Source organism: Passer montanus, unplaced genomic scaffold (assembly GCF_014805655.1).
Source record: "Passer montanus isolate IOZ18808 unplaced genomic scaffold, ASM1480565v1 scaffold56, whole genome shotgun sequence".
Taxonomy (NCBI): Eukaryota; Metazoa; Chordata; class Aves; order Passeriformes; family Passeridae; genus Passer; species Passer montanus.
In genome coordinates this window covers 3,950,079-3,975,737 of record NW_024370595.1, presented here as the reverse complement: position 1 = coordinate 3,975,737, position 25,659 = coordinate 3,950,079, and the positions used below count along the sequence as shown (strand labels likewise).

At 42.6% G+C, this 25,659-nt stretch overlaps 1 protein-coding gene across 1 annotated transcript; it reads left to right on the top strand.

Annotated features, from left to right (window-relative positions):
- Window positions 1-2,885: 2,885 nt before the first annotated feature.
- Window positions 2,886-12,301, top strand: LOC120510189 (regucalcin-like). Its single transcript, XM_039725731.1, has 7 exons — window positions 2,886-3,019; window positions 6,046-6,214; window positions 6,658-6,840; window positions 8,058-8,273; window positions 9,738-9,869; window positions 10,485-10,639; window positions 11,851-12,301. The coding sequence occupies exons 2-7, from the start codon at window positions 6,049-6,051 to the stop codon at window positions 11,899-11,901; spliced, it is 903 nt and encodes a 300-aa protein (XP_039581665.1). The 5' UTR covers window positions 2,886-3,019; window positions 6,046-6,048; the 3' UTR covers window positions 11,902-12,301.
- Window positions 12,302-25,659: the final 13,358 nt, after the last annotated feature.

Here is a 25,659-nt window from a genome sequence, read left to right as displayed (position 1 = left end):
ATTAATGGCGCTCACCTCTTTGATCACAGATCAGCACTGATTTCAATTAGGGTTGAGCAAGAACCCAGTGACAGGAAAGGCTGTATCAGGAGGAGCAGCTGCTGAGCCCTGAAGGGTTTCTTCACCCTCATGACCAAAATCTATAGTCATAGGTGAAGCGTAGTTGTTCCCAACCAAGCTGGAGAAAGCTCTTGTAATCCTTTGCTGGCAAAATAGCTCTGCTGAAATAAAAGCAGGCGGCACTGACTGCCTGGGGAGCTCCAGTTCTTCCCATCTCGAGCACAAGGGAGGGACCAGGACCTTCCTACAAAAGGGTGAAGCCAGGAAAAGATAAGCTTTGGCTTCACTTTTGGACCGCTCTATCAAGTGGGATATCGCTAGGGTGAGTAGCTATACCTGTATCTGCTCGGGGTTTTTAATGCCAGTGTCTTTGTTAACTCTGCCTGTTAGAGGGAGAGTTCTAGTTCTCCCTCCAAGAGCTGCAAAGATGCATAAAAACTTTTAAGAGATCAGGACAACCAAATAACAAGCAAAGTTGAGTTTCTAGAGCAATGAATGATGGGATGGACCCTCAAGGGGAATAAGTAACACAAGTATATTTTGGAGAGTTATGGGGAAAAAAAGGGAAGTGATGGATTTACTAAATATTTGCAAAGCCACAAGAACAAATTCTGAGCTATTGTCTGAGCACATGCCTGTGGAGAACAGAAGACAATTACAATCATTTAAATACCACATTATGTGGTGTGATAATGCCTTGATATTCTCCTGATTACTCTATGTTGATAAAAAGTAGGGACTACAAAAAGCAGTGGGTGAGAGTTGCACCAGAGGACACCAAAGCAGTGGGAAAGGAGAGAGGAAACAACTCCAGAAGGAGACAAGTGGCTGGGTGTCAGCCAGGGGTACAGGGGTGTGTGGCTGCCTTTGGCCAGCTTCACTAGAAACCTCTGCTTTGCAACCCAAACAAAGTGCATGGCAGGGCCAGGCTCTTTATGTTGTGGAAACAATTAATAGAAAAGCTGGCTGGCTAGCAAATATATCCACCTGCTGCTGCAGAGCTGCACCACTCATCAACAACACCACAAAACCTCTGAGATGTGTCTCTTCCTAAAGTGACCAACTTCTGGAAAGGCAGATGTGGGATGTTGAAATAGCAGAGTGGGAGATGTGGTCATTGTGTTGATAGCCTAGAAGTGGTCAGGGTAGGAATAAGAGATGGTGAAAAATGTGGCAGGAGCATCCCCAGAGCATTTGCAGCCACGTGAATAAATTAGAGAGACGTGTTCTGGCATAATTTTCTCAGCTGCTGTCCTTCCTGTGCCACCGCTGATCCAGCATCCAAGCTGCTCACCCAGCAAGCTGCACATTTGGTGTTTTCATTTGCAGCAAGGTGAATTCTTTGTCCCTCTGCCTCACTTGGTTTGATGTTGCTGCAGCCTGTGATGGGGAAGTCAAGTCACCAGAAGTGAAAAGCTGTGTGGAAAATGTGGTTTTCTCTTCCAAAATCCATTTAGAGAAAATGTTTTGGGAAATATTTTGCAGAAAACAAGATAACTTATATTTCTCAGGGTTTTTTTCTTTTCCAGATGAAAATTAATTTTCTGTGAAAATTATCATAAGCCAGAATTTTCCTTTTGAATACGTCTTCCAGCTGAAAATGCCGTGAAAAACATGCATATTGTTGTACTTGAACCTCCCTTCAAAGTTATCATCTAGGTTGTGAAAAAGAAAGCAGAGAGTAACACAATATTTTTTCTGAGAGCAAGCAGAGACTGATGGTTTGTGCCAAGATGAGATGGAGCCATTGGAGGCCAAGGAAATCTCAGAAGGGTCTTCAAGGCACCCAGAATCATGTTGTCTGAAATACAGTGATTTTGGAAGGAGTTTGACTTGGAAATATATCTGGCTTTTTCCCTAGAAATGTTTGAATTTGTGTGTATCTTAGGGCTGTAATTTTTTAATCTCAGAGTGTGGATTGATGGTGACTATGGTAGGATAATACATCTATCTTGTCTACTTGCTTATCAGGGAAATGTGTTCATCCTGTGAATCATTTGAACATCAAATTACAAAGTTCATTAAAGTCTTTCATGAATAAAGAAATGCATTGTTCCTCTATGCTGGATTTGGGCTGATTTCTCCCAAGTTTCTGCCCTTGCTGAGTGTGGCCCTGTCACCAGAACTCTGGTGGTTGCTCTGGTCTCTGCCCAGCCTGGTCTCTGTCCCCATGGCAAGCCTGCCTTGACCCCGCCTTGCTGGCCCTGCCATCACCTTCCTCTGCTGAGCAGGGCTGGGTGGGAGAAGGCACTTGGCATCTTTCACCTTTGCCTCCCACAGACAAAAAAAGAAGGCAAACGCCCAAGAAGGAAGAAAACAAAAGCCAGGCAAGACATCCCCATCCTGCAGCATCCGTGGCAGTTGCTGAGACTGCCTGGTGAAAGTCCTTCCCTGTGTGTGCTGCAGGCAGCAGCTTGGAGCTTTTTGCCCAAGTGGGATCAGACTTTGCATGCTCGAGGTGAGGAACCCTGTGACTTCATGCACAAGAAGGTTGTGGCACAGCTGGGAGTAGGAGCCAAGTCTTAAAGCCTTAATCACAACAATATTGTTTCCCTTATCGGAGTGCTACAAAACCCTCCCTCTCATCTGTCATTAACCTTCCCCTTTCAGCACCCTAAATTTTGGAAGACTGGGCTGGCCCTTGGGGCAACTGAATGGTGCAATGCCTCAGTTTCCCTCTCGCACTCTCCTGACATGAGAAAAATACTGAGCAAGGATTTTTCTCTATCACATGTCCTGCTGCTGGCACTGCAAACCAGACCATTCAGAAAGGCTTTGGTCCCTGCCTCATCATTCATGTGACTGCTGACTGAATACAAAATGTAAAGGGTTACCTGCTCCATGCAGATAACATCAACTGGTGCACATTTTTAACCGTGCTGAAAACAGCAGCCAGTTTCATTGGACCAGTGCTGGAAAAGAGTCACCAAGCCAGGTCTTGCACTATTTTCCTCAGCAGGTGCGTTGGTGTGATGAACTGCAGAGTTTCGCAGTGTTCTTCAGCTTGGTAAAGATATTCAGCTGTTTGACTGAGGGGAAAAGGGTTCTTAAAATTCTCTGATTTATGCAGATGGTTGCTTGACTGTATATTAAAAGTTTTAGCTGTCTGCCTGCTTATTTGAAGGTTCAGTTTGATGTTAAAAATGGAATTAGGTGTGTTTGCATGGGAGGGAGAGAGGGAGGGAAACAGCATAAAAAACTTTTAAGGCCAGTCATTCATTTGTATTTTACCTGTATCTTTTTAGGGGTACTGAAATTACCAACTTCTGTACAGATGATTTGAAAAGGAATGTGGACAGAGGTCTAGAAAGACAGGATGTTTTTACATTAATTTTTTATTCCTAACAGGAAAATTTTCTTATAGTGTCAAAATTCTGGTAAATTTTACCAGTTAAACAGTTTAACAATTTAATGTGGAAAATGTTTCTGTGGTACCTGTCCATCCCTTGTACATGAATCCAGGAGGCTGCAAAGCCAACAAAATGTTGGAAAGAGGATATAGGCAGGTGAATGTGATGATTTTTTCTGCAGAGATTTTGCTTTGGGAGAATACAGAAGTATTTGGTGATTTTTACGTGGAATTTCTCCTCTTTCCTTGCATGCTCATCTCTGATGGGTCGGTGCTGTACCAAGCAGGGTGCAAGGTGCCACAGATAAAGGTGCCCAGGTGGCAGGATGCTCAGGGACTGATTATCCTGAGATATTCTGAACCAGGTTTTTGGGGGTCATTCCCTCATTTTTCCCTCTGAGGTGCTGTATTTGGTGAAATGTTGCTACTGCATAGTTCCATGGGGTGTCAGCAGGGAGGGCATGGCAGGAAAGGAGCAGAGCACTGAGCAGAGGACCCGGGACATGGACTGGATAGGACCAGAGCTGAGTCCCTCCCAGCTTGTGGGACTCTTTTGGAGGGCAATGCTGCCCCTTAGGGTTGGATGGTCTTTTACAAGCAGCTGAAAATGGAGTTAAAAGACTCCATTTTCAGCTGCTTGTAAAAATTAGTGAAACCTCAGCTAGCAAAACACAGACCTTCCCTCCTAATTGCTCTCTTCTTGGGAGGGTTGAGGATGATTTGAGCCACAATATTCACCAGTATGGAAACCTCCACAGCTGGAGTGACACATGGGAGTTATTTCTTTGGCAGAGGGGAAGGATGCCGTGGCTGAATGTGCAGTCAGGGAAGGCGGGTGTGCACTGGGGACCCATGGGACAGGACAGGTCTCTGCAGCATCGCTGGGGAACAGGGGAGGGGGAAGAAGCCAGCTGGTGCAGGCAGGATGGTTTCTCCCCTGCCTATGCCTTGTGAAACAGCTGGCAGTGGTGTGATTGTGTACTCCTCATGTGACGTGTGGGATGGGTCTGTGAATCAGTATTTCACCACGGCTTATCTGCCAGGCCCCTGTTCTGGTGTTGACGAAGTTCGACAAGGGGCATGTAAATGAAACAGGAGCTGGCGGGAAAAGAAAGGTTTAATAAGGCTCAGTTGGGTCAATGAAACAGCTGACAAGACAAATACACACTGGCTGCTGCAGATCTGGAGGCTTTCTGCCTCTGCAGGAACCACACTGCTGCCAGGCTGCAGCTGAACTCTTGTTTTCCCACAGGGGTGAGAACAGCTCTGTGCTTCCCAGACCATGATACAATAAAGTCAGCATTGTGTCTCCAAGCCTCGGGTCCCACATATGGCAGCCACATGACACAAAGCTTCAACCCACAAGAAACTCACTCCTCCAGCTCAAGCACTGTTTAACAGGTTTCTGGAGGTTAAAACTTGGCATCTTGCTGTGTATCTTCATTAACGCTTTAGATGCTATTTTCCCGTGTGGAACATCTTGCTGCCCAGCCTCTTGTGGCCAGTGTATTTTGGAAGGGAGAAGGATATATTTGATAGATGAGTTGTTTGAAACTTACCTTGGTGGTGTGACTCATTGCAGGAAAGATCTCATGTCCCTCAGCCCTGGCATTTCCACTCACGGTGATTGACTGCCTCTTCCCACATATTTTGAAGTGCATTAATTCTAATTAATTATTTGTACACCTTATCGCCAGCTCACCTACTAGGAAACAATACCCACTTGAAGACAGTAATCCCTAGGACTGATGTTATGTCAGGGACTGGCTGCCTCCCAAGAATTATCTTCCAATCTGTGGAAAAAATGTGCTGAGGCCAGTGGGTGCAGCAGAGGAGGCGGCTCCATTAGGGGTGGCTGAGGCAGTGAGTGGGCCTCTTTCTTTTGTAAGACCTGAATGGTGGAGGTTGACCATTGGTCACTTCCCACCCCACATCAAGGATCCATGTTTTGGAGGACATTAGTGGGTACTGGACACAAAACTGGTGGGCTGTGCACCATGTGTGGGTGTCAACCAGCTGTGGCCGATTGACTGATGTCCCTGCAAGCACCCTGCTGCAATGGGGACAGGGTAGACAGAGCATGAACTTCTGGCAGAAGCAGGCATATGAAATGGGAGCTTCACTGGTGGCTTTGGCCCCCCAGGCAGCAGCTGGGGTAATTGCACCCCACAGCCTGGCACTGGGCAAAATTCCGAGTGTGCAGCAGGGGTTGGAGATGAAGTTGGAGTGCTGAGGGGGCTGATGAAGGGGAAATGCTTAGAGGGAAAACAAAGCAGTAGAATTTCAAAGGCAGGAGCCTTCCTCAGTATTTGCATATTCTCACTGACTTGGTGTGGGAACAGGCTTTTGTTGTGCAGTGGCCTCTGTGGTGAAGTGGAGTCAGTGCTGTGGGTGTGTAAATGTCTTCCTGTGGAGGAAATCAATTCACTTGTGTTAATAGGGCAGAGCCTTGATTTTCCACAAAAAGATTGATCCACCACTCACTGGTGCTGCTGCCTTCTGATCCCTCCCTGTGATCAGGGGGACCCTTAGGATCATGGATCCACAGACAGCAGCTTGGTTCTAGCTTAAGGCTATAGCCATGAAAAAATTCACATGAGAGCTTTTAATTACATCCATTATTAACTTCCCCTCAGACCATGTCTTCTTCCATCAAAATCGAGTCTGTTGTGAAGGAGAAGAACCGGATGGGAGAGTGCCCAGTCTGGGAAGAAAGGGAGAATGCACTTGTCTACGTAGACATCAACTCACAGAAAGTTTGCCGCTGGAGCCCAGTCACCAATGAGGTGCAGAGCGTGTCTGTGGGTAAGAGTCCGTACTCACTGCTTCATCCTGGCACTCCGTCTGTCCCATCCACCCCTCCTTCTAGAGGTCCTGCAGGTTGGTGGTCTGTCTTACTTTTCATGGGACCACATTCCCACACAGTGTGTTGCTGAGCACAGTGTGGCCTAAGCCAGCCGAGCAGAGTGCACATGTGGCCCCTCATAAGCCTGAATGGGAATGCATGTTTCGTTTGGGACCTGCAGAGGAAAAGGCACAGTCCTAATGGCTGTGCCATCCTAGAAGGTGGAAAAATCCATGGAACACAGAGCCAGTGAGATGTGCTAACAATACCAGGGGAGGAAGATCTCAGCACCAGCTCAGCCTTTCTTGGCCAGGGATGTCCCAGTCAAGCCCAGACGCCCTCAGTGAGGGCTGAGTGATGGCCCCAGAGCTACCGTCCATCTTCTTCTCTCTCTCACCCACAGATGCCCGTGTTGGCTCGGTGGCTCTGCGGCAGTGTGGGGGCTATGTCATTGCCCTGGGGACCAGGTTTGCCTTCCTGGACTGGGACACCCAGGCAGTCACCACCATCCTCGAGCTCGAGCAGGATAAACCAAACAACAGGTTCAATGATGGGAAAGTGGATCCAAAGGGGAGGTTTTTTGCTGGTAAGTTCCTGGCAGAAATTTCCCCAGAGCAAGGGAAACTAATTATAGTGTATTTTATATAAGGCATTTTTATTTATTCCCTGTCTTGTGAATGCTCTGCTTGGTTACTGCCCAGTGGAGGAGGACAGGGGATTTTACATCTTCTGTCCTAGAAGAGAACAGATGCTGTTGACAAGGGCTATCTGACAGGAAGGCTCTCATACTTGGTGGATGGTGTTTTTCAAACAACTGCCTTCATGGAAAAGTCAGTGAAGGGCTCATGTAGGTAGAATTTTTTCTGGAAATGTAGAGAAGGATGCAGCTTCTAGAGCAGAACATGAGCTGCAGCTTGCACCCATTATGTGCAGCCTCTCTTGATTATCCTGTGAAAAAAAAGGATGTGTGGGGAGATCCTCAGCCTCCTGAAGGCAAGAAGGAGGTTTAGGTTTTGGTGTAAAAGGTCTTCACCCACAGGGTGGTCAGGCACTGGAACAAGCTCCCCAGGGAAGAAGTCATGGCACGAACCCCAACAGAGTTCAAGAACTGTTTGAACAATACTCTCAGGCACATGGTGTACACCTGTATTTTAATGGTCACAGCCCATTTAAATTATGAAAGTAGCCTACAAAGAGCAACAACAGAAACAGCATATGATTGATGCCTGCCTGCATCTTGACTTTTGCTGTGAGCAAAAACTCAACCCCCTGACGTGTCCTGGTGGCCCTTTGGGTCTTTGATGTCTATGACTTAAACCTCATGGCAATGCAGAAACATCCTTTCATTGGCCAGGATCTGCTCTGTGGGAGGCAGCTGCCCTTGATATGCTCCTTTTGCTCTTTCTCTTCAATCTGACAGGACCTATTAGTCCCTTTCACTACAGGATTAGAGGATTGTAGAATCATAGAATAGTTTGGGTTGGAAGGGACCCTTAAGACCATCTAGTTCCAGCCTCTCTGCCATGGGCAGGGAGATCAGATCACTCAAAGCTCCATCCAACCTGGCCTTGAACACTTCCAAGCATGGGGCATCCACAACTTCTCTTTGCAACCAGTGCCTCACCACCCTCACAGCAAAGAATTTCTTCCTAAAAATATTTTCTTTTTAAGAAGAAAAGGAAAAAACCAAATCACAATCCTGTGGTTCTCCCTAGGACCTCTTGGTAACATTAGAGGAGGTTTTTGATCAAACACGAGGAGCAAGCTTCTACTTTCTAACCAGTGCTCCCATTTCCGTTTCAGGTACGATGGCTGAAGAGACAGCACCAGGGGTCCGAGCGAGGCGGCAAGGAGCTCTCTATACCCTCCTCCCTGACCATTCAGTAATAAAACAGCTAGACCAGTTGGACATTTCCAATGGTCTGGATTGGTCCCTGGACCACAGGACCTTCTTCCACATTGACAGCCTGTCATATGCCGTCCATGCCTTCAGCTATGATGTGCACACTGGAAAGATTGGTACACATGCTTTTAAATTTGTTGATAAGTAGGGCCCCTGCTCTGCCTGCAGCAAGACCTGAGCCTGTGAGATCCAGTGATTTATTTGACAGATCTCATATGTGCTGGTTACAACTTGTCAGCTGGCTGGAACATTTGGTGTTCCTCAAATTTGGTTACTCACAAGGTGCATTTGGTGAACAAACTTTTGACAGTCTTTCAGCTTTCTTTCATCTGGAGAGGTGGCTCATACTTAGACCTGTTCAAGGAGTTGCAGGGAAGAAGCCATTTACACTGCAGAATGAGAAAGAGCTTTTAGGATGATATTTATTCTTGAGTGCCATCTACTGGAATTCCTTTGATTGTACTAGCTCCATAAAGACAAGTGGAGAACGTGCATGTATGCATTTTGCCAGTAAGGTATTTGGATGATTAAGCTGTCATTGTGACAGAGTTTTCCCAACCAAATTTCTGAAATTAAGATGTTTTCAAATTTAACTTAAATTCATTTTATGGATAAACATTTTTTATTGCATCTGCAAGGAAGTAAATTTAAGTGTAAGCAAAATGAATCTAACCTAATTTCAAGACTCTGAAATATTTGCATGCTGTATCAGCCTGATATACTACACAGGAATTTAAATGGCTGAACTGCCTTTGTACTTTAAAGAGTGCAGACTTGGGGTAATCACAGATGAAAATCACCCAAAGTAATTGCATTCACTCAGATTTCATTTTGTTGAGAATATCTCTTTCTACAGATTTTAGGATATATGATTTCAAAAGAGGATATAATGCAACATTTCCCCCTGCAAATATAAAAATGCAACATGATTGAACTTCCTAGGCTTGCCTTTATGTTCACAGCTGTCTCTTCTTGGGTAGTGTAAGGACCAGAAGGTGCTGGCTGGGTCAGAGCAGGTGATCTGTGACCCATGGGCCCTGCTCCATGGACCTGACTGCTCACCAACATATCTGCACTGCATCCCTGACCATGAGCTGGTATCCAGGTTTAATCAAAAATGGTTGCTTGGTTGGCCATTAAAAAGTAAAGTTTTTGATCTTTAGCTGTGAGAGATTGCTTACCACCAATGTTTAAACCCAGGCAATTATTTATGTGACATATCCAGGCTGCCATAATCAATAAAATCCAGAAAAAGTTACTGCACTTGCAGCAGTTGTGTTGTGGCAGGCAACAGGTGGGTTAACAAGAGAAATGGGGGCATTTTGTTCTCTTCACTTGGTAAAAAACAGGAACACTAATTTGGTACAATGCCAGACTGAAATGGCTGAGCTGGGGACTTGTCTCTGCCAGGCTGAATTAGGCTTTTAACACATCTGCAGAACGAGGGTGTGATGTACAGCATGTCTTTCTCACAGAAAATGAACATAGCTGTTTGCAAGAGCATGGAAGAGGTTAGACTGGGATCTGGTACAGAATGGGTAGCAGCCCACATAACATCAGCTTTGTAACTCTTCCTGCAGCCTGCCCCAAGCTTTTGTACCATCTGGAAAAGGAGGAGCAAATGCCTGACGGGATGTGCATAGATGCAGAAGGGAAGCTCTGGGTGGCCTGTATTGATGGTGGCAGAGTCATTCGCATCGACCCAGAGACAGGTAAGGCCTCCACCAGTTTGTGCATATAAATGTGAGGGGAATGGCAGCAGGAGGAATGGTTTGAAGGGGAGACAAGGTGAAAAGTATTGTCCATTTCTGCCTGTGGGTTGCCAAGAGCATCGCTGGCTCAGGCTCTGATCTCATAAAGAGTGCAGCTCCCTGTGCTGCCTCCCAGTGTCAGATATCCCTGCTCCCGTGGGTGGCTGATGAACTGTGCACTCTTTTTAATAATACCACTGTCACAAAAAACCCCACAAAATTCTGCATATAAAATTTCTCAGTGTTGAAAAGTTTAACTGGAAAATGCTTTAAGGAACAACTTCCATCCAAAGCCAAGTATCCCTGGCCTTCCTGACCTCACACACAGTACTGCTTTGTTTTGAGAAAAGGAAATGAAGCCTTGCAGATGTGGGGGAGAGCCTGAAAAATAGTTAGAAATGAGGCAGATTAAATAATTTGATATCCCCACAAACTGTCCTTTAGGATGTGGTCTCTGTCTGAAGGTGAAGTGTCTTCTGAGTAAAAGTCACGTGTGCCATGTGTACTGACAGTACATTCATAATTACATGCTTCCTAAAAAATAAACATCAGAAAACAACTGCATATTTTTCCCAGGAAAAAGAATCCAAACTGTGAGGCTGCCTACTCCAAGGATCACCTCTTGCTGCTTTGGTGGAAAAGACTACTCAGAAATGTATGTGACTTCTGCATACGATGGACTGGACGAGGCCACCTTAGCCAAGGAACCTCATGCAGGAGAGATTTTCAAGGTGAGCAGATTTTATTTCTTTGTGCACATCAGACCTGCCAAGCCTCATGTTCTGGGAGTGAGGTGGCCCTGGCCACCCTTGCTCATCCCACTCACCTCATGAGCTGCTCCAGGTGCATTGCTTGTCCCCCAGCCAGGCCCAGCTGCTTTTGCAGAGCTGCTCATGCACTTGGAAGGAAGACTTGGAGAAATTACCAGTTATAATGTTGATGGCTGGGTTGGCCAAACTTGGCTGGTCAGGATCTGAAGGCAGTGAATGGGTATGGATCTGCCATATGGATAATGTATTCTGTAATACACTGCAAGGATTTTCTTTTATCTCTTACTATAATTTAATCACTTTTACAAATTTCATACTCTTACTTCTCAGTTTTCGATTGTGCCAGGAAATCTAAATGCTTACAGAACATATTTCTCCTTTAAAAATTAAATGTTTAAATTTACCAGGGAAAAATTTTTCATCTCAATCAAAAAAATTTAGGATGTTTTTTGTCTGTTAAAAAGGATTGCTACTTTTTTTAAAAAAAACATTTTTGTCAGGGGCTCTTGAATCTGAAACCTGTTTCTCTCTTAATTTTTTTCACTCCATTAGCAAAAAGCACATCAGGAGAATAAAATGCAGTTCTTACTCAGCAATTGCCATCAACCCAGACCAAGCTCTTTTATCAGTTTGGCCTCAGGATGAAGATATGTTACAGTAGGGATGCAGATCTATTCTGGGATCTGGGACACTCCTGTTGAATGCAGTGCTTAGAGCAGATATCTCATGTCTGAGATCTGATATATTCAAGCAGCACAGTTTAGAAGCCCACAAGAGGACTAAATAAGTGTCTCTTTTGGTTTTGTTCTCAAGTTCTCCAGTTCCACAAGGGAGTTGGTGTTTTCCAAACTCACATTTGTCTTGCATGGGCAAAGCATGCTAAAAATTACTATGAATTGTTTTGAAGATAAGGACTACATGCAAGGGTCACAGATAACATTTAAATTAGCAAAATTACTGAGTAGTGCTTGATAATCTTAGTGATCTTAAAGAGTTTGGAAGAACTCCAAGTAATGACTCCTTTTGGGCTTCTCTTGAAGCAGGGAACCCTCATGTAGTAGCCTGTTGCTATGATATTTGTTCAACAATGTTTGAATGTTTTCATTATACTCAGTTGGAGATTTATCTGTTTCCTTTCTTTTATCTTTTAATTTTTTACTTTTTAAAAACAGATAACAGGTCTGGGTGTGAAAGGGGTCCCACAGAACTTCTATGCTGCTTGAACCTTGACACTAAAGTGCAAAGAAGAAATGCTTCCATCTTGTAGTAAATCTGACTGGAAGAAGTCAAATGAACTACAGAATTAATTTGTGTGAAGATTTCTAAGCCCACTTTGTGAGTGTGCTTGTTTGGAGTTGAAGATATTTCTTCTTCTGTGGGCCTGTGGCTTGATGCAATAGGTTAGAGAGGTAAAGTTAATCTGTGTTACACCTTGGTAGCTTTTGTGACTTTCCATAAACCTTTAAATGCTCAAGCGTAGTTTTGCTGAACTTTCTGATGACCAGCTCTGGATTTTCAAGTCTGTGCTGTTCCCAAAGCAGAATCTGACTCCTCATGTTACAGTGATGCACCAGCAACAATATGGCAGATTTTAATAAACATTTTAAAGAGTGGTGTCTTGAACTGGACTGTTCCTCTGCTGCAGAATTCCCCTGAGGTTATTTTGTTTTGGTTTTGTTTCTTTCTTTTTTTTTTTAAATGATCAGACCTATTTGTAGTATCCAGGTTCCATTTTTACATCCTCATTAGCCTCTTCCAGGCTGTCCTGTCTTTAGGACACCTCTTAGGCTGCTGAAAATAAACTATGCAACTACATTTAAAGAAATGCTTACAGATATTTTTCTTTGCATTCAGATGCTACCTTGAAAGCACTGACTGACCACACACAGTCAGTGCACACACAGGCTGTGAGCCACCAGGACAGCCTGGAATATCAAGGGATGCTTGGTGGAGTTGTTCTTTCAGGGGTCATATTTACACACACACACAAACTTCCCTTTGCTTTACAGCCTTAATGTACCCACAGCCTCACTGTCTTGTTCCCCTTTATTCTGGTGCTCATCCACTCCCATTTCAAGTATTTACCCCCTTTTTCCCTTTAGATCCTCCCCTCCTTTCTCCTCCAGAAAGCACAACATCAAGGTGTATTTTTAGAGGCTGTTTAAATAATGACCCAGCTCTGCCTTGGACTCACTGAATCACTGTGATCCTTTAGGGATTTCAGAATACTCAGGACCTGTAGATACACAGTGAAATCTAGCCTTTGCATTGAGTTTGCTGTGTTTGCTGCCTGGAAAGAGGCACAGCACATAATACATTTTCGGATTTTTAATGATGACACTTTATAATGTTGCAAAGAAGGCAATAATAGGCATCATTTACCAGACCAGATGTTTCAGTGTCTTCCTCTGAGGTATTTGACCTTTTCACCCCTGCTATTCAAAGCCCTTAGACACTATGAGTAGGGAAAAAGTTCTCAGTGCCTCATGAGGATAATCTCCCCCAAAAACCCATGCACAGAGGATCAGGGGAACTGTGGTTAGCCATGCAGAAATATTAAACACAGTTTCCATGGGGCTGTTTGCAGATTGCCTCTAAAATTAGCTGTTTTCTCCAAACCTGGCATCCCTCTCCTAGCCAGGGGTCCCTCACAACAGTTTTGAAAGTACCAAACTGGGTTGATTTTTCCCTTTAAAAATACCCATATTGCCCTACTCTCTTACATGGTAGCCTTCTGGCCTGCTGATAAGAAAGAGATCTAGTGCTGAGGTCTGATCAGTCAGGGGCTAGGTCAAGCCCATGTCCTAGGAAAATGTTCTATCCATTTCAAAGGTGACAGAGAAGGTCAGGCGGCATATTTGACCCCTCAGTTGAACTGGGCCACAATCCAGAAAGAAATCTGAGCTCCAGAGGACCAGGAAGGGAGCTTTAGTACTACTGAATATACTCTCTAAGTACTATTGAATATACTTGGCCACAAAGAGGATTTTCCAAAGTGCATTATTTCAATGCAGTTACCTGACGTCTACTCTGAAACCCATGTTAGGTGTTTTTCAGACACTTATTGTAGATGGTTACTTTTAGCAAGCACTTTGCTCCTGTGCTACTGGAGATAGATATTTGTATAACAGGATGAAGGGGCTTGGCCTATCACTCCTACCTTTTGTCCTGGAAGGGAGGTGAGCCCATGGAGCTGCACAGAGACAACTTGATTGAGAAATAAAACATTCAGCTTATTGTCATGTTTGCTCAACAAATAGGCTGTTGTTTTTCTTCCTAAGTCATAATTCCAACGGTAATTAAACTGCTGGGGGTTCTTAAGAGCAAAGGTGCTAAATGCCCTTTGGCACCATGTCAATGCCAAACTGGTATAAGGAACATGGAGAATTATGCAAGATTTCCTGTTTACCCCATCTGGAGAGGAATGTGATGGCAGGGTGTTTGGAGGCAAGTCGAGTGTCCTAACCTTTAATTAAAAAAAATATAGGAAGTGAGTGCAGATACTCTATTTGACAAAAAATTCCCAGTTACTTGCAAAATTGCCTATTTAGTAGGTCCTTTGCTCTTCCAGAAAAGCAAAGTAGATAATTTTGAAACAATTTACACCTGAGCAATACTACCTCTGCAGTTTTTTGTTTTTTTTTCTTTTTAGAGCTTTCCCAGGCATGTAAGCTGGGGTTGCTGGTTTGTTATTCTTCAGCCACTCCTTCCTCCATTTCTAAAGGGAGACATGGTGCATGCTGCTCTCAAATTGCAAGGTCTGAGTGCTTTGGGGACTCTCTCTTTGTAGCACAGCTTCTCAAACCAAAAAAGGCTTGAAGATAGGTGAGTTTCTCTCTGCTACCCAAAGGCTCACTACTTTGCTTCTCTTCAGATTTCAGAAGTTGCTGTTTTGTGATTTTGCTTTCTAAAAGACAGTGTTAATTAAAAATCATGTTGGGGCTACTCTCCAAACTCAGTTCAGCAAAGTGAGGCCAAGGCCCTTGCCTTGAGGCAATGGATGAAGACGTGAAGGAAGCTGGTACAGGTTTGTTCCTTTTGTGCATATAGGGAACAATATGGTATCCATAGTCCTTGCTGAGGACACACTCTGAGGTGGTTTCTCAGTGGCTGAGAACTTGGGTTAGCCCTACATAGGGTCAGCCCTACCCCACATGCTCCTGCCCAGGGGTAACCTACAGAAAATAAACCAGCTAGTCAACAATATGGCACAGACTGATGGCAGCTGGCTTCCATTTTAAGGGATTGCTCTGTACATCCTGCCTTTTATAAGTATTTATCATGTTTTATCTATATTTAACCTACACCACACTGGATGATATTAAACTAATAGTATTTTAAGTTAGCCATTCCATGCTTCACCTTGTGAAGCATATAAAAAATGTGCTGGTGACTGGCTGGTTTTGTAAAATTCTCTACCTAACTGCAGCAAAAGTTGGTCTGAGCTCCCTCTTAGTAACCAGGCATTGGTTAGCTTTGTTTTTGAAATGCAGCAATCTGGAATAAAAATATGTATAGAATTTGGAACTTAAAGTTTTGATTTGTACAGGTTGTGATAGCCTGCCTTTGATGCAGCCACAGTTGGCTTTCTGGACTGTGAGAGCACATTGCCAGCTCATGTCCAGCCTCTCATCCACCAGCAGCCTCAAGCCCTTCTTGGCAGGGCTGCTCTTGGTTACTGCACTGTGACTGATCCAGGGTCTTGCAGATAATCTGTGTCAGGAGCAGGAAACCAACTCCATTTCCTCAGTGTCAGTTCAGCGATTTACCCGCCACAGAATCAGTGAAAAATAAATTAAATTACAGTGTAGTCTGAAATTTGGGGAAGCTTTCCAATGACTCTCTGGGGCTTTAAAGAGAGGAGTTACTTCATTTTTGGCATTACATCTCTAGAGTTGTGTTCATGCCAAACATTTATTTTCCACTACAGAAACTGCTTCAAGGCTCAGTGGTTTTTTGTCAGCTGTTCCTTTGCTGATGTACACTAGCTTGACAAAATATTTGTATTTCTTTTTTGTATTATAACATTAACACAAAAACCACACAAACATTAACAAAAAACTTTGGGAAATTATTAGATTTGTTTCTTACATGGAGATGAGAGAAGAAATGAGAGCTTTTGCAAGCCCTCAGATAAAGAATGTGCAAATAAGAAGATGTAAAATCTTTATTAAGGACTTCAATTTTAGTCTTTAACATTGGAAAGATATTTATTTCACCTTCAGTTTTTTGCTTTCCTACTAATATTTCTAGTGACAAGAAAGCTTAGAAATAGAATAATGGAAAATTATTTTTTTCTGCAATGGTGTTAGCTTGCTGTTTTGGTTTTCTCTTAAAAACCTTTCCCTAATTCTGCTTTCCCAGAGGAAAGATAGTGCATGGAGACCTATTTATATAGCTCCAGCACTTGTATCTTCATCCTTGGTGCCTAGTGATTCCCCCAGTAACTCTCTATATACAAATAAATAAATAAAAAGATAAATAAATATATTTTAATAATAAATAAATTCTCTTCCTAGATGTAGGAGAAATGTTTGATGCTTTTGAATGCCTCCAGTGGGAAATCTACTCCAACTGAAATGAATTTTTAAATTTTGTAATGTCAATAACTAAGTGCGTACTTTTGGTAAATTGGAGCTTTTTTTGACATCTTCAAAACACTGTCTTCCTTTTATTGCTGATTCATTTACTTGAGGAAGACTGATCCAACAGGTAAATGCTTAACCATTAGACACAACCAAATCCCCAAATTTCAAATAAAATGAAGGCAGACTTCTTTGCATGTGGGCCAGCTCCTTTATTTTTACATCTCTGTATGGTATACAAACCATATTTAATACATATTTTTGACCATCTCTACTAAAATCAACTTGGCATTGGTCAAAGATCTCCTATAATTGTTCCTGCTTATGCAACATTTGATTCTTTTTAGGCTACAAGTCCAGACCAGGTCAATGATTCAAGTAGTAGAAGATTAAAGTAATGCTGGAGGGTATAAGTTCAGACCTTTCTTACGTGCCTTAAAGGCAGAACTCTGAGATCAGCATACAATAGTCAGAAAGGATTGGAGAAAATGTTTATCGATATAATTTTTAATACTAGCCAGCCAATAAGATTTTCCAGTGATACACTGCCTGAGGGTAACCATCCCTAGACAGTGCTAAAATACTCCTTCATTCTGTACTGTGGTTACTACCTGTGTGCTGAATGTTTGTGTTATCTGTGATATAAGAACCAGGTAAGGGGAATAATAAGACTTTAATAGACATTTTATGTCTTTTTCAAAAGAAAATAGTTCTAACTGCCACCTCTGCTAAGTTTTGCATCTGTTGACCCACCTCAGTCCAAACTGGAAACCAGCACCTATTCTGTGTGACAAAGAAGAGGCCTCATAAACTGTGATGAAGGATTTCTTACCTGTTTGCTGTAAAGGCATCAGTTTCACAAGCATTACTTCCCCTGACAATAGGACTAGGGGTACTCCACAAGGACAGGAAAGCCACCCCCACCTCAGTACCATATAACTGCCTATGCTAGGTCTCACTGCATTCTGATAGTGTACTTCTCTCATATATGCAGCAGAGATAGTCTCTGTAAACCTGTCATTTCCCAGTAGCCACTCTGATAAGTACAGTAATCCTGCACTGTAGCCATTAGAGAATCAGAAATAAACAGCATTAGAGAATCAGAAATCAACAGCAGAGACACCAAGTGTCTGTGACCCAGCAGGTGAAAATGCACCTACAGTCTTTGCCACACAATGCAGCAGGCAACTGAAGAATAACACAACACTTAAGGTATCAGCACAGTTAAAGGAAGGAGATTCTTACTGGTGGAAGACAACTTCACCTAACTTAGTTAAGTCTAAGCTAACTCTTAAGTTCTTATGAATTCCTTCCTGATGGCACTTGCAAGGAGAGGTTTCTCTGTGTTCAGCATAGAAGGAGCCATTTCAGTTTGAAGGGTTCTATTCCTTTAGCAATAAGCCCATCTCACATCCCTAAGACAAGAGCAGATACCTGTTATTCCCTGTCGAGCTGGTTTAAATAGTTTCTGGAAAACACTACCTCATCTCTCTCATCCCTCCCATTGTTCAGTTTCCTGAAAGTAGTATTTACCCTAAAGAGTGAGCTGCTGAGGCCTCCATGATTTATGGGTACCAGGTGGCTATATGCTCTTAAGTTCTGTGGCCCTCAAGGTATCTAGAACTGAAAATCCTTCTTCACTTAATCTGTCTAAAATTTAGAAGGTCAAAATGATGGATTTACCAGTCTTGAAAAGAAGACCTTATAATGACACAGGGGCGATTCTGTGCTTTTCAAATCTCTTCATTCTGGATCTTTACAGATGCAGACAGAAATCAAGATGTTGATTTTACATATCAAATATCCAGAATTCCTAGACACTTTGTTGTAGAGTAAAAGCTGAAATGCTAAGGTATGATCCCAAGCCCCATATATGATCTGATAGAAAATAAGGTTTCTTTCTGGGTTCTGCTATAAAGCCTATTTGTGATACATATACAGTAGGGAAAGGAAGAAACACTTCCTTGTGTTCTGTCTGAAGAACACCTAGGACCTTGAAGTCTGCCTAGGATGTAACTTCAGCTTGGAAGCTTTATGTTTTATCATTTGCATTATGTTTGACTAGTAATTATTTGAAATTACAAATTCCACATCTGCCTCTTCTATGGACATTTGGCCTGTGTGCTGGTACATGGCAAATATAATATCACAATATGACTATTTTATTCTTATGCTGTATTTTTATGAACTATTAAAAACTCCATGCTTGTTTAAATAAAATGGAGTTTGCATTTAGTGTTATAGAATTGCCTTATTTTTACATTGTGTGGGCATACATATATATATAAATTTTTTATATTCTTTCTGCTCATAGCACTGAAAGTAGCATAATTACCTAGATTTGGTATATTTGGGGAATTTGATATAAAGAAATGTAATGTTTTCAGGAAACGTCCAGCTGTGTTGGAAAAGGCATGCTCTTAATGCAAGAGGTCTCCTTAGTATTCTCCCTTTCCTGTAATTCAGTGATGTTATCATACTTTAAACAGGACATACATGAACAGCCAGCAGCCTGGCATACTCCTAAATCTTTACACTGATTTCCAGTGTTCAGACTCTTCAACCCTTCAGGCAAACCCCAAACTGACTGGAGACAAGTGCATGGACTACCTAAACATATTCACTCTCTGATGCCACATCAGTAGCACATGAAATGACCTCACTTGCAAGATCTCATGTGCTCTGGGTTGTGCTGCTGATGACTGAAGCTATCCTGAAATTGACCTTTGTGTTCTTATCAAACAAAACGTGCTAGCCATAAATTTTGCAAAATTTGGCTTTTGAATGCAAGATAGACCTTCAAATTGCATCTTATTCCCAAGGTTTGTAGCATAAACAGAAAAGAACTGTGGAGGAAAAAAAGATTGCTGTATGCTGCACAAGGTTCCTGGGGATAATGAAGAATATCTGCTGGGAAAGAAATACAGTAGATTTCTTGGAAAATTTTTGATTTAATCTGGAAAAACATTTCTGATTCAAGAAGTAAAGTGAGTAAAGGAGAGATTTTTGTGTATTGATTTACAATTGTGAGGAATAGACAAGAATTTGAGGGTGGAAGGTCCATTGAAGAGTGGCCATTAGAAAATTGATTCATGATCATTCCAGTACAAGATGGAGGAAAAGAAGCTGAGTGACACAAGGCAGACTTCAATAAAAGCTGTTGAAGGGTTAGTGCTTTACAAAAAATACACACGAGAACACAATATCCATCCACAGGCATATACTACCCCACTGTGAAAAAAGAGAGAAAGTGCAGTAAGAGATCAGCTTGATTAGAGCATGAACTGTGCATGAACCTTAAACACAAGAAAGGATCAAGCTGGAAGCAGAAACTAGGTCAGGCTACTGAGGATGAGTGATAAATATAACATGAAGATAGAGGAACAAACTTTTAAAAAAATAAAAGCTCAAAACAAGATGCATCTGCCAAGAGGTATAATAATATAATTTTAGAAGTGAAGTTGTATCAGAGGGAAGGTGAAGGCAAGGATGGATTAGTCAGCTGTTCAGAAGAGAGGAAAAAATATCTCTAGATGATACTCAGATGGTAAAATTCTGTAATAACACTTTTTTGCCTCTGTCTTTAGAAGAATGATCAATTTCAATTGAAGGATATTATAGTCCACACCAGCAATATAAGTACTGAATGTTAACTTTGAATGGGAAAATAAAAATTTAGAGTTTTTCAAGTCGGCAAGGGATTATGAGTTTCCTCATGAAGATATTGAAGAACTTCACAATGAATATTGGATAATAATGTTTTACCTGAGAACATGGTATAGGCAGGTAATGTCTTGAAAGGTTCAGGAAGAAAAAGATAGCAATTGTCTTTAAATAAGGAGAAAGGAAGATTAGGGTATGATTCAGCCACTAATTAAAAAAATTAATTTAATTTTTTGTATTCAAATGTTAAAAAAAAATGTTAAATGTTAAAATGAAAATGTTAAAAAATGAAAATGTTAAAAAAAACTGACAAAACAAGTTATTTGTTAGTACTGAAAGAAAACAAGGATGTGAACAGCAGCCAATAAGAAATTATCAAATCTACGTAATTTTTTCCTACAGCAGAACTGGATCTGAAAACTGTGCCATGCCATGCCATGTCAGCAAGTCAGCTACCTCTTTATCCTGCCATGGACCTGTTCATCCCCAGTAGGCACCATTTGAGAGAGCTAGAGATTAAATTTAATCTAAGACTGTAGCTTGTTTGAGCTGCATAAAGCACCAGTTTATGGAGTTTGTTTGTGTAGTGTGCTGCAGTACTGACAACTTGAAAGTCAAAGAAACAGTTGGTGTTGATGTTGTGTTCTCCTCCTGCACCAAAACAAGACTCATGCAAGCTGTAAATGGGTGGGTGGGTTTTGGGCTACCTCCCAAATGCTTTGCCAGATACTGCACAGCAGAAAACAGGCAGACTAACTTTGGCTTTAAAAAAGAGTACTAGGACACACCTGACTGTGCTATCTTGTATATTTGCTGGCCTGGAACAATTTGGCATCTGGAATTGTGTCTTCCAGTCTGGGATCTCTTAATACTTTGCAGACACTACTCCCAGGGTGACAACCCAATCTTGTTGAACACTCTGCCAGTCTTCAACCTGGGCCAGAGCTCTTTTCACAGGAAGACACAATTCCAAATCTTGATAACCTTCAATAAAAGGTTATTGCTTTGAAACCAACAAATTCTTCACTATGTGGTCAAGAGAAACCACCAGCTTTAGGGTTTAACTCAGCAGACTGATTTTAGAGGCTGATGAACTCCACAGTTTTGATTAATTACTCCTTTTGATTGCAAAAGGAGTCTTAGCTGTGTTGTGCTTAGCTGAGTAGTGCATCAGTAGATGTCTCTGCTGCAGGTATCTGTCAAGCTTATTGAGCTGAATCCCCCTTCTGGTGACCTAGACTTGTCCCTCAAATGTTGGTAGTACTGGTCAAAAGGTGAAAATGTTGCCTGGGAGCTCACTGAGTGATGTCATAGGCTTGTGCCTTTGGGCAGTGAGGCTGTGTAGTGGCAGTGGTCACTTCTACTTTCCCAGCACCTGGAGGGCTGCTCCAAGCTCAGTTCTCAGAAGGAAATTTAAGTAGTTTGGCATAGGAATCATTTCTGTTAAGGGATGATGGAGCCTGACATGGCTCAATTTGTTTCCCCTCATTTGATAAGAGCTTTCTTTTTCACAATTAATAACCCTCTCTGCAGCTTGTTATATCCATTGCACTGCTGGTATGAGAGTGGGGTGTAAAGGATACCAAGGACACTTGATAAGAGAATCATTAAAGGGTTTGGGTTGAAAAGGACCTTAAAGATCATCTAGTTCTGGCTACTCTACCATGAGAAGGGACACTTCCCAGTAGACCAGGTTACTCCAAGTTCCACCCAGCCTGGCCTTGAACACTGCGACAGATGGGGCATCTACCACTTATCACAAAACCACAGAATGGTAATGGCTAGAAGGGACCATAAAACTCATCTAATCTGACCCCATCCTGCCATGGGCAGGGACACCTTCCATTAGACCAGGTTGCACAAGGCTTTATCCAACCTGGACTTGAGGACTAACAGTGTTGGGGCATTCACAGCCTCCCTGGGCAATCTGTTCCAGGGTCTCACCATGCTCATGGTAAAGAATTCCTTCTTAATATCTAACCTAATTTGTACCTCTTTCAATTTGTACTCCTTACTTCTTGTCCTATCATCACAACTTCCCAGAGCATAGCCTTTTAGAGGAAACTTTGTATAGATACACAAGGACCATCTTCCTGGAAGAGCTGGAGAGACATCAGCATTATCATCTCAACACTCTTGGGTAACTGATGCACACACCAGATTGTTTAATATCTCTTAAGCAGATTTGAAGAGCCCCAGCTGAGCCCCATCTGCTGCCTCCTACTTCACTGACACCTGGTGGGTTTTGGTGACATGGAGTCTAAAGTAATTGGAATTAGTGGGAGTGACTGCTGAGAGAGGGGAAGGTAAAGGTTAGTGCCCAGGAAAGCTGACAGTAAACCCTTCAGATTCCATCCTTCCTGCTTGGGCTGCTGCTGATATTGCTGCACTCTCCCACTCTCTGCCAATGCCAATGAGGTCTGCTTGCATCCACTTTCACAAGAGTGAGTGGGAGTAACATGAGTCAGCTCCTTACCACTTCTTCAGTGCAGGTCATCTCTGCTTGGCATGCAGGCATCCAAGCTGCCAGGGTGGTTTTAGGGTGGCTATCCTAGGAATTTGCTCTTGGTTTTCCATAAGAAGCAGGTCACTGAGAACAAGTAGCTATTTTCTACACTCTGTCACTAGGGACTTCCCAACAGGGCAGATAGCAAACCTTCTGTTTAACAAGCGGTTTTATCCATTTCAACTACTCATTTCCATCTACAGTTGATTGTTGATGCAAAAACAGTGTCTTAGGGTGAACTGTAGTTCATAAGGGAGATTTCCTGTCATCTTAGTGACTTTTCTTATACTTAAAACCACAGAGGATAATTTTATAAACTTCTCATTTATTTTCAGCATCTGCTTTAAGTGTTTGTGTAGTTGAGGGGTGAGGGAAAAACTGATGTCAGTAAGTGCTAGATTCATAAATGTTCTTTCTTTTTTTTAAAGTAGGGGGTTTTTGTTGTTCATTCTTCCTCTATCATAATTCTCAGGATGAGCTAGTGACTGGGATGATTCCTCTTCAAATATGTTACTTAGAAATATTTTTAAAACACTTCCCCCTTAAAAAAGCTTCATAATCTGCAAGTTGAACTTCTTTTTACCAGATAAGATAAAAGAGGTTGAGCATGGTGATGCACTGACCTCTGCTGGCATCATCCTTTCTTACTGAAACTCCTTTTAAATGCTGAATTTGATACTCCAGAAAATAGATAACACATCTGAGACAAGATCTGAGGCAGAATCAGCTCACGATGAAGTCACATTCTAATGCTACATTGAATCTAGCACTATGACTCTTTAACCAATCCACACAGTGCTGATTTCCTAAAGAAACCCTCAATCTTATGTTTTAAATAAGCTGTAAGAGTTGGATGATTTCTTTTGTAACTGCAGGCTCTGAGTTAGACCGGGTATTGGCTGTCTGTCCTTCTGTGGCAACATATGGCTGAGATGTGTGCAATGTCTCTGTCAGATGCTCTGGCTTGGATGGACTGTGTGCCCCTGCCTGACTCCAGCCTGCTCTGTAGTGCCATATCACCCTGAGCCAACAGGAACCATCAGGCACATCTGTTCACCCACTGTTGGCCTGTGACAGTGACCTTCTCTGCAACCCCTGAAGCAACTGTGACCAAGTAGCTCCCATTAATGCTGCATCTCTCCTGGAGATGGGGTGCTAGTTGCCAAAAGCATTAAAGGAAGCTGGTGGAGAGAAATGGCAATTTCAAGGCTGTTGTCCCTCTGAGTTTAGTTTGGGATGGAATGACTTACTCTCTAGAAATTGCTCTCTTCTGTAGTCCCTGCTCTGTGGCTCTGATCCTCCTCTGATGGAAATTACTTCCAGGTGGCAAGCCAGGTTTGGTTCAGATGAAACTCCAGGTGATACAAAGAACTGATGGGTAAAGCAATCAAAACACTGCTAAGGAACATAATACTCTCAGGAAACTGAAGACTGTGTGCAGGGAGGAATGACCTGGGGACATGGTTATGTGGGACATGGTTATGTGAACTAGGAAACTGAAGACTGTGTGCAGGGAGGAATGACCTGGGTTATGTGGGACATGGTTATGTGAACTGTGGCTGTCCTAGTACAAGGAACTTTCCTTTACTGTTTGCCCACACAAGGACTAAATACCTCAGAATTTACTGTCTAGGAGATATCTGTACTCCTTTCCAGTTTTCTGGGGGCACCTGCATGACACGTGTGTATTTAAGAAATTCCCTAGAGACTTCTAGGCTTACTGAATAACTGTAGGAAAATCCATGAATCCATACCTTGTTAGTACTCCTGTCAGTCTGCACACATTTCAAAGTGAACCTATGCCTGTTGCCTGTGGGCTAACCTTTGGAAATAAATTTTTAAAGTAGAGTGGAGAAAGAAACAAGTTCCCCAGCCCTTGTTTGTTACATAGTGAGCAAAATGGTTGGCTTTTGTTTTGGAAGGAGACCTGCCTAATTGAGCTGAGAGGAACAGGAATATGAAGGTACATGCCTGCTCAGGTGCTGCTCAAAGAGGAGGCTGAGCCTCAGCTGCTCTGTCAGAATATGAGTCATGTTTTTATTTGTATTTTTCTGAGCCTGAATTGAGAAAGCTTGTACAAGAAATTTTACAGCCCTTGACATCACTCTGCACTTTTGCAAGACAATAGCCTGACATTTTGCCCTAGGTGTTGGATTAAATAGTAACTGGAGATTGTGCAAATACTTCTCTTAGCCACAATTATCATGCCAAGGTGTTGCACAAGCTGGGGACTTCTGCGGCTGGGGTGGTTACTCTAACGTGTGACATTAAGATAGCAGCTCTGTATGTCTGTCTGTCTGTCTGACTGCATCACTGTTGCTTGGTTTCTTTTTGAAAACACTGGTAGAAAGCCCACACAGGAGGACCTGAGGGAAGAACCCCATCCTGACCACCAATGCTTGCCATCGGGGTGAATCTGGGTGGTACACAGAGTCCACACTGAGCACAGGCAAGCTGCAAGCACACCACTCTCCTGCTGTACACCAGCATTTTGACACAAGTTTATCACTGGTTTTGGTTCTCTAGGGTGTCACACTCCAGTAAGCACGGCAATGAAAAAGAACACAGACTTCTGCATAAATGTTCTTGCACAGTTGTATTCTATATTTCCTTTAAATTGCCCTCTTCTAAACTCTGTGAGACCAAAGGGAGTTGAGACCGTAAGAGCAAACAAACTTGCATTTCTCAACCTCGTGCTAATAGTTGCAAGGCTGAAATCATTTGGGGATTTTTTGCTTACACAATAGCTGAGGTCTCTTGGGTGAAGAGTGAGTTTCACGTGTTCTGATACCTGATATGCTCGCAGAAAATTTTTTATCCTTTTAGGACCATTGTTTTCCCCTTCACCCAGCCCTGCAGTGATTTATTAGCTTTAACTAAATAATCTCACCATCTCTTTTCAAGCTGTAATACTAGGAATGTGGCACCAGCACTTTCCTTTCTCAGCAGTACACCTAGTGGGTAAAATATAAATGCAGGGACAGCAGAACTGTGTTCCCCTTTTAGCTGCCCACTTGTTCTCCAGCTGCTAACTTTTGGCTCTTGCATGGTGGTATCTTGTGACCTCTTTTCCTCACAGTTGCCTTACAGTGCTCATGTGAGCCACTGTGGGTGACTGTTTTAAATTTATCATACTTCCTCCCACAGGCAAAAAAAATTTCAATGTCTTTGGCTGCCTCTGTCCTGAGGTTCTTCTCTTGTGGTTGTCCAAACTGGGGGACCTGCTC

Coding starts and splice junctions, on each gene's coding strand:
- LOC120510189 (XM_039725731.1), top strand. CDS start 6,049: ATGTCTTCTTCCATCAAAATCGAGTCTGTTGTGAAGGAGAAGAACCGG. Junction 6,841..8,057: donor AAAGGGGAGGTTTTTTGCTG/GTAAGTTCCTGG, acceptor TTTCCGTTTCAG/GTACGATGGCTGAAGAGACA. Junction 9,870..10,484: donor TCGCATCGACCCAGAGACAG/GTAAGGCCTCCA, acceptor TATTTTTCCCAG/GAAAAAGAATCCAAACTGTG.